General features: G+C 39.4%; 1 protein-coding gene across 1 annotated transcript; it reads left to right on the top strand.

The window, feature by feature from the left end:
• The first annotated feature begins 294 nt into the window (after window positions 1–294).
• Window positions 295–7,124, top strand: LOC149069151 (uncharacterized). The gene is made up of 4 exons (XM_089251142.1): window positions 295–360; window positions 1,930–2,069; window positions 4,046–4,164; window positions 6,917–7,124. Exons 2-4 carry the CDS (start codon window positions 1,931–1,933, stop codon window positions 7,049–7,051), a joined length of 393 nt encoding a protein of 130 aa, XP_089107268.1. The 5' UTR covers window positions 295–360; window position 1,930; the 3' UTR covers window positions 7,052–7,124.
• Window positions 7,125–9,364: the final 2,240 nt, after the last annotated feature.

Raw genomic sequence — 9,364 nt, 5'->3', positions numbered from 1 at the left:
GATGGCAGCAAGACTAGCATTATTTCAACATGAACTTCAAATTTTACGCTGACCATATTTTTACGTAAACACGGGCACCACTAACCGTTACTAAAAATGGTGAGAAAAAACTCTAAATATGGCGAAAATCACTGAAAAATTGCCAAATGAGTTGAGAAATCAGGCATTGTTTCGTTTTTATGTGGGAATAACGTTTGCGAATCAACCTATCCTCCTTAAGAGTAGTATTCAGAGTTTTGTAGAGATGGCGCTCGTCAATTTTTAATATTAGTGGTACAAGGTGTATTCGGGTTAATGAATCCTCATGCGAAATTTTTAGCGGTGTTTGTTTACAAATTTGGGACAGACATTTCTTTTAAGGTGACGTTGATTTTTAGATATTTAAGTATTTTTGATATAAAAACAATATTAAATGTAGTTAATATTTAATACTTGTAAATTAAAAGTATTTTACTTTATAATTACCTGTATCCCCGCCCTTGTAATTACTCCTGTGTCTCTTAAGTCATTTTTTTAGTGACTCTCGTCTTTGCACACTTTCTTGTTCACTCTTTTAGTCGCTCACTGGCCTGATCCCTCGCTCTGTAAATCACTCCCATTCTTACACTCACTCTAGATCATGCTCATGCAAACACACTCTCTCCATCACCCTTTCGTTCAGTCCCATGCAAATCACACTATAAGTTACTTTTTTTTTGTCACTCCTATGCTCACACACTCTCTAGGTGACTCTTATTCTCCCACGTGCTCTAGATCACTCACGTGCTCTTTAAGTCATTCTCATGTTTACGCTCTCTCTCTCTCTCTCTCTCTAAGAGCTCCCTTGCTGTTTAGGTAGTCTTTTGTCACATGCTCGCAGACCCTCTGGTAGCTCACTGAGCTAGTCCATTGCACTCTAGGCAGAGGCAGATTTATGGTTTACCATTTGTGTGTTATAAGAGTTTTGCTGCGTCTCTTCCATACAAGTCTAATTTTCTTGACCACTTATACCTCAAATTTCAAATTTGCTGCACTCGTTCATAGCCTGCTAAACCCCCCCCCCCCCACCCACTGTAAATATGTTCCTGATCATATATTCGCATTGATGTTATGCATATACTATTATCAAAAAGTCCTGAGACTTATTTCATTATGGAAGAATGACCTCAGATAGAACTTGTTTATTTGCTGTTTCCTTCAAAGTAACTACGCTGTTATACTTGCACTGCAATTATGCGTTTTTGCCAATGTTCATACAAAGATGTAAATGTGGATTGCAAGCCTCCTTTTGTGACACCCTCCAGTGTCTTCGTTGCTGCTCACTCCACTTCTTAGGAACCTGAGAACTGTTGCCCCTCAAGCAAATTGTTTATCTGAGAAAAAAGGAGAAAGGCACATGGGGGCAAGATCAAGGAAGAATAAGCTGGTTGTTAAAGTATCTGAATATGTGATGTATTGACAGGTAATCATACACCTGGATGGACCTGTGAGTCCTTAAAGGTTTGCATGATTCAGAGAGACGCAAGCGACCAGATCTTTGAAAGGACAAGTCGTGGGAGCTCCATCACAATAATGTGCTGGCTCACAGGTCTGAGTAAGGAATACTTTAAAATACCTGAATATCAAATTTTATTCACATTTGTTGATTTTTGTAGCTGCGAAGGGCTTGTATGTCGGCAAACTACCCGTACCTTTACAGAGCCTTCACCAGTTTTGGTAGGTACACGTATAAATATGATCATACCCTACTACCAAGGACGAAACTAGTGAGGCTGAGCCTCACTAGCAAAGGTATTGCCCCATTTTTTGAAATCAATAAAATAATTTGTTTCAATCCAAAAATTTAAATATTAAGTGACAGAGTCGATTAGTTCACGTGTGAATATAGATTCCGTAATTTTACCTTTGTGGACATCAGCCTTGGCACTAACTGTCGATCCTTTATTTCAGAATGCCTCCACCGATTATAGATATTCATAGAAATCCCAAGTGTGGAAGGAGACCGCAGAGTGAAATCAGAGTTCCCTTCAAAGAAGCTTGGCCCCTTGTTTTGAAAAATAAAGTCTCTCAGAGAGGAATGGTACAAGTTGGTAAGTTTTAATGTAGGTATGATGAGAGATAATGATATGTATGTATATAAATGCGAGTAATGATATACCCTTATAATAATTTTTCTCCCTGGTTTTGATCCATAGCATTGATACATTCCATCTATAATGGTATATCCTGTTTAACGATACTTTTCTTCAGCCCATTTGAACACATGTAGAGACAAATTTATGGCTTTACCACCTGTGAGCCTCACAAATTTTGCCATCCTTCTCTGATTCTCGTCCAATTTTGTTTACCTTATTCCACAAATTTGCCGTCCTGTTCTACAGCCTGCTAACCCCCACCCCCCCACAGTAAACATGCCTATATTATTTGTCTTTACGTCTATCTACTCTTTTGGTCACTCAAATGATTGAACCCTTTTTTGGTAATTCTTTCAGCTGCTCACTGACCCAGTCCTTCACTCTCTAGGTTTTTCTTCAGTCAGTCCCATGCTCACACACTCTCTAGATTACTCTTTTTGGTCATTCAGTGCTTGCACAAGCTCTAGGTCACTCGTTTAGTTGCTCCGTGACCTAGTCACTCACTCCCTAGATCACACTTTTGGTTATTCACATTATTGCCCATTTTTTTGATCACACTCATGCTTGCACACTCTCTTAATCACTCTTTTGGTCAGTCACATTCTTGCACCCTCTGTAAGCCACTCTTTGTCATTCAAATGCTTGAACACTTTGTCATTCTTTGCCACTCACTTACCCAGTCTTTTGCTCTGTAGGTCACTCTTTTCATCAGCCCCATGCTTACACGCTCTCTAGGTCATCCCTCTGCTCACCCACTCTCCAGGTGGCTCTTGATCTTTCCCTGCTTGCACAGTGTTTTAATCACTTACATGCTTTCACACGCTATATAGAACTCTTTTGGTTGCTCTCTTGATCATTCTTTTGGTTATTCACATGATTGCTCACTGTTTTGGTCATTCACACGCTTGCACACTTTCTTGGTCACTCCCCGTGCTTACACACGCTGTAGGCCACTGTTTTGGTCATTTAGATGCTTGCACACTGTTTTTGTTATTCACATGCTTGCACACCACTTCATTCACATGCTTGCCAAATATCTAGATCACTGCTTCGGTTGCTTATTGACCTGGTCCCTAGGCTAGAGAGTATTTCTCTTCCTTCCCTCTGTTAAGGGTGGATCCAGAGGAGGGCGATCACCCCTCCCAAGAAATTTGTCTGTCCCGTAAAATAAAGGATCCAATGCGCCTACACAAAATCAATTTTCTTACACAGCACTGGATCTGCCTGCCTCTGCTCTTTTCACAGCTGAAAAGATGTCTGTTTCCGTTCTATTTGAATATGAAGATGCCTGCTTCTGCTCTATTTGCAGCTGAAGATATCTGCCTTCACTCAGGTGCAGTTGGGGGGGGGGGGGCTGCGATATGAACAATCATCCTTCTCAAAAGCCAAATAATAAAGAAAAATTTGTCTGTCTCGCGAAATACGGAATGATCCAAGAAAATCAACCAATTCACCCCTCCCGACACATCGTCCTGGCTCTGTGCCTGTCCCCCGTTTATTGTTCTTAAGGTTAGGAAGAAAGCACTATCACCTGCGCAAAATCGGAATTACTGTATTTTAACATGCATAGGGAACTTTTGTGTACGAGGAACCCCATGATTTTTCAAGCTAAAGATCTGAGGAAAAAGTTGAAACGATATATCTGTAATACTATCCACAACAAGAAACCCCCCTCCTATTTTTAGAACCCAATTTTTGACAAAAAGCATTTCTTTATACACATTAAAATACAGTAAGTCTTATTCATGAAAAAAGATGTGACATTTTACTGAGGGTTTGGTTATTTCCACTTGTGCCAGTTATAACACAATCCATGAAATTTATAGCCGTGCAGAAAGTATTGAAATAGTTCATTTGCACACTAAATATACACCTTTGCTAAACTCAGAGATGTCTGAGACAGTAAAGTTCCGCTTTTATTTCGATTACAGAGAAAGCATGCCTGAAAGAAACATTGAGTTTCCTGACTTGTTTGAAGGAGCATAACAACTCACACGCATCATGTGCCAAAGAAGGAGAAGCTGTTTTCAGTTGCTATGAAGTCTATATGGTAAGACTTGTATATTCTAATTAACTTTTTGTGTATTATAGTGATTATTCTGTTTCAGTTGATGAATTTTTATCAAGTTAGACCCACTTAACAGTAGAAGGACCAAGTCGGTCATTTTGACTGTTGATCTTCTCGCTACATTTTTACAATGAGCCAGATTGTTTAGAGCGCTTAAATTGCACGACTTACCCTAAAAATATTGAAGCATTATGTTGTCCAACTGTCATCAATTAAAAATAAATAAATGAAATTGGCTGTTCCTACTCAGTTTTGTTCATCGGATTCATTCATTCATTGCTGAAGTGGCAGATTGAGCAGGCCGCGTAAAGCGATCAGGAATAAGATATTCATATGCCTTTTAAATGGTGGGATTTTGTTGTAGGACAGTGTTTGTCCTCATTTTGCTCAAGGCGCAAATGCGAGCCGATCTCCCCATTAAAAAGTCTCGCCACAGAGAGCAACAGTCCTACAAACAGTACAAATATTCAGTCACTACACATCACTCACTTCACTTCTGAGATATAGATGGCAGCACTGAAAAATCATACACAACACTAGATACGCACTCAGACTGTTAGGTACATGCACTTACACTTCCGGCACAACTCACTAGGTAGTAAATTGCTTATGGCAATAGGCCTGAGTTGTGCTCGGTTTGAAAAAAAACAAACCATAATGGTTCTGTGGTTCCCAACTTCAAGGTGCAAATGCGAGCCGATCTCCCCGTTAAAAAAGTCTCACCACAGAGAGCAACAGTCCTACAAACAGCACAAATATTCAGTCATTACACTTCACTTCTGAGATATAGATGGCAGCACGAAAAAATCCTACACAACCCTAGATTCACTCAGACTGTTAGGTACACATACTTAGACTTCCAGCACAACTCACTAGGTAGTAAATTGCCCATGTCGATAGACCTGAGTTGTGCTGTGCTTCAAAAAAAAACATAATGGTGGATATTGTAGCATGGAAAAGCATTTATTTGCACCATTCATTCCATAACACTGATTTCAATGCCATGTAAATTTTGCTTATTCTCCAAACTTTAAAAAAAAAAAAAAATCAGGGATTCTTAACCACGGATATTTACAAAATCCCCTTGTGATCCTTGAGCATTCATTCAGAAAGAAAAATTCATCATTCCAGAAAGCCCCCACACAGTAAGTTTGGATGATAAAACATTTATCTTATTGTTTGTACATTATTATATGCCAAGTATTATTCTGTGAAGGGGGGTCTGTGGTCTTCATTTTAATGGAATAAATTGGTCCATGACCTTCATCTCATTAGCACAAGACATGTCTCTCATGCCTCATTAGCACATCCTATTACCTTCCATGGGCTGTAGTATAGTGAATTTATAATGTGAAAAAATGAAAAACAATAAGAATAGACCCAGGCTACTACTACTACTTAGCCGTACATGAGCCTCGCACACATTCCTCTACGAAATTTCGAACGAATCCGTACATGAAGGAAAGTGTGGTCTAAGATTTGTGTAGCCCTAATGTATATATGTTGTAGAGTTGCGGGTTTTTTCATGCTGGTGCTGCCACCTGTCTTCCATTTTCCGAAGTAAAGGTGGAAATGCTTGAATTTTCATCTTATGCCATTATAGTGTTGTAGGTCTGCCTGCTCTCTGTGGAGAGATTTTTTTCTATTGATAGACCGGCTCGCATTTGCATCTTGAAGCTGGAAAACCGCAGAAAACCATATTCATCAATAGCCCCAGGCTGGAGTTCTATCAGTCCCACCTTTATGGAGAGGGGCCATGGCATGAGGGGGGTCTGGAGAACACAAGGGGTTAAGAACCCCTGCTCAAGAGCGGGTGTTTCAACCATTGGCACAAGCCGCTATGCGGTCGTGTAGCCATAGGGTCATGAGTTATGAGCCATTTCTGTGAGGTCGATGTGGTCTAGGGGCCTCTGAACTCCAAAGTCTCAGGAACAGACTCGCATAGTGAGGACCCAGGTTCGACTCCACCAGGGAAACAGTTGGTGGTCAGTTTAAGTTGGTTTTCTGTAGTTTCGAACTTTAAGTTGCAAATGCCAGTCTATCTCACTGTTAAAAAATCTTGCCACAGAGAACAACAGGCGGTCAATGGTACAACTATTTTAATCATTACACTTCACTCATAGTTTGAAAAATAGATAGCATTGAAATTCACGCACAACAATGCACACCTACTAAGACTGTTACATACACTAGCACACTTCTGGCACAACTCATTCAGTATTAAATTGCTTATAGCGATACACTGGAGTTGTGCTCAGTTTAAAAAAAAAAAAAACAATTGGCACAGCCTGAGGCACATTTGACATTTATTACACATTGAGTCCCGTGGGCCACTAAGCTATACTACACATGTTACCAAAGAGCTCAGTGAGTCTCGATTTATGGGAAGAATTAAGGAATCCTTAAAAAAGTCATATGACATGAACGACACAACTACGCCACAGGACTTATCCTGTTGCTGAGATGAGATATCTTCCAGGCGGGGTTTGTGGCCCCTGGAACAATTTTAGAAGTTCCAATAAAAATTTGACTGCCCATTTCAAAGTATGGTTCATCAATCCCTCACAACATTCATCAACCTAATCAGGAAAAGAATTTTGATATTTTAAAATTGTGGGAAATTCTTATGATATTTTCAATGGCAACATTTTTAGCCTTCCATGTGCCATTGTTGTTATGAAGAATTTTTTCGTATTGCCAACTTACCGTGTTTAAAAATATATTATTTTTGCAGAAACAACAAGATGAACAGAGAATGAATAAAGCCACGGCGTCTATAGTTGGCAAAAGGCCTAAAGAAATGACTCAAAGGGAATTGAACAGTTTTCTTGGCCGTTTTCCCCATAAGTTGAAACATCTTTTCAAGTGAAAGCTGCTCGTTTTGATTAATTTGTTTGTAGAAGTACATCCTAATAAACACGTGTTATAATTCTGTTGATATATTTGTAGACTTTTTACTTTCTGTGAATGTAGAACTACCCTTAAGGGTGTGTGACAGGTACTGTCCCACCGGGCTCCACATTCATTGTAATTAAAAGTGAAAAAATATATACCATTCAAAAATCACCAAATTAACTCTATTTTTCCATCCAAAACTACAAATTGATCAAAAAATAGATGCCCCCGAATTATTGAAGGCTTCCACCAATTCTGGAATTATTTCTTTCAGTAATTGTGAATTTCATCATTTTTGAAATTTCTTTAATTATGAATTTTCATCAATTGTGGAATTATTTCTCTCATTAATTATGAATTTTAATCAGCTGTGAATTTTCATTAATTATAAATTTCCATTAATACTGGAACTATTTCCTTCATTAATTATGGATTTCATCAAGTCTGAAATTATTTCTTCCATTAAGGGGGCCTTTCAAGTATTATGTAAGCAAATTTTTAGCCATTTTTGACCCCCCCCCCCCCTTGTCAGCAAAATTTCATCAGGTCTGCCCCTCTGAATCCAACTCATATTTTCATAAAGAGTGGTTGATGACGTAAGCATTATCCAAACCCCCCCTCCCCCCTTGTCATCAAAAGTCAGCAAATCGGAAACCCCCTCCCCCCCATCGATGATGACGTAATACTTGAACGGCCCCTAATTATAAATTTTCATTAATTCTGAAATTTTGTTGGTGATTGTTAGTTCCAAAACTTAGAAATGAAGACACGTGCGCATACTTTCGGCAACGTCCTCACTTACATATTTTCACAACAGATGGCTTTTCTATACCAACATTGTTTCCCAACCAAAACAGAGACGCATACTATATGTAAGCCAAGAGTTTCTTAACCTTTCTTTAGCTGCTACCCAAAATCAACAAGATAACTTCACGACCCATAGGACAATCCTTGTTTTCCGAAATTACTGATACCAGTTATGTAATAAGTGCATTTATAACATGACTGATATAAAATAATTTTTACGACTCATCTAGGAAGCCCCTGTGAATCAAGTTTGGGTCGTGACTCATAACGGCACCCCTGGCTAAAATTGAATTTGTAAGACCTGTATATCTCGGAAGCCCCCCGGCTGAAAATGGGATTGTATGCATGGAAAAAAGTGTTTCAAATAGCAATTTCTTGTGGCAGGAAATTCCGGAATTCTAAAAATTAGCAAAAGATTCTGAAACCAAAAACTTCTCAGGAAACTCAAAAATAAGCGTCTGGTAACCATTATATGTAGTCCAGGAATTCTTGACCTATAGGTCGCTACCCAAACTTGGGTCACTGGGACTCCTGAGATGGACTCCATGAATCCACTTATAATCCGACTATTAATTCATTTGTTGCACCACTGGTTTCAGGGGTGTCTTCATGATTTTAGCAGCCTGGGCTGTAGACTGGCTATCCCAGACAATTTTCGCGACCCTTTTTCAGCCATGATTCTATATACAGTGAAACCTCGCTACAAAGATACTCGATGCAACGATAAATCCCATACCAAATATTAAGTAAGAATTTTCAAATTAAAAATTGACCGACGGTTCACAAAGTTGATCGCATTGTTGATTTGATGAAGTGAGTGGGTGAGTGCGATCAAGTGACTGTATAGGCTGAAACACGCTACGCTGACGTGACGTGGTACCACACGTTAAAGCGTGTGATATAAAATTCCACCAATGAGTATTCTGTAGGTACGTTCACACTGTGCTGACGTGACGTGGGAATGTGTTGGATTATGAAATCTGACGTAACACGCCTTATTAAGTGTCACAAAAAATCAAACCGTTCAGATTTTCGCCAGTCGTGTGATGACATGAGACGTCATATTTGGTTTTCTCATTCTTTTTGCTTCGTGCGTGTTTTGATCAATTTTGTTTGTTTTGATTCATTTGGGGTTTTCATTTATCGTATTTTGTTTTTGTTCGCGTTTCGACGATAAAGGAGGAACTAATTGAACACGTTCGGCCAAATTCTCTGCTGTATGACCCTACCGTCACCGCCTGTAGCAGAAAGCCTCCGTGGGAAGCGCGTGACATCACTAAAGTCGCCCATTTCACCTACAGTCATTGGATACACTGCAGAAAAAAGGTAAAGATTTCGCATTTGTCAGACTGCTTTATTCAATGGCTACGGATAAAATGGGCGACTTCAGTGACGTGACGTCGCCGAATTCGTCACGTCAAAATGCTGCGCAGTGTGGCATTTTGTTTCTGAAAATAGAAATAATCCATGTGTACATGCC

Source organism: Pholcus phalangioides, unplaced genomic scaffold (assembly GCF_987345545.1).
Source record: "Pholcus phalangioides strain wild (caught in Gottingen) unplaced genomic scaffold, Ppha-v1.0 ptg000024l_1, whole genome shotgun sequence".
Lineage (NCBI taxonomy): Eukaryota > Metazoa > Arthropoda > Arachnida > Araneae > Pholcidae > Pholcus > Pholcus phalangioides.
This window is presented reverse-complemented; position numbering and strand designations above follow the sequence as displayed.

What these genes read in the sequence shown, in the direction of transcription:
- LOC149069151 (XM_089251142.1), top strand. Translation starts at nt 1,931, where the DNA reads ATGCCTCCACCGATTATAGATATTCATAGAAATCCCAAGTGTGGAAGG. An exon ending in GAGAGGAATGGTACAAGTTG is followed by an intron (nt 2,070 to 4,045) that starts GTAAGTTTTAAT and finishes TTTCGATTACAG; the next exon opens with AGAAAGCATGCCTGAAAGAA. An exon ending in GTTGCTATGAAGTCTATATG is followed by an intron (nt 4,165 to 6,916) that starts GTAAGACTTGTA and finishes TTATTTTTGCAG; the next exon opens with AAACAACAAGATGAACAGAG.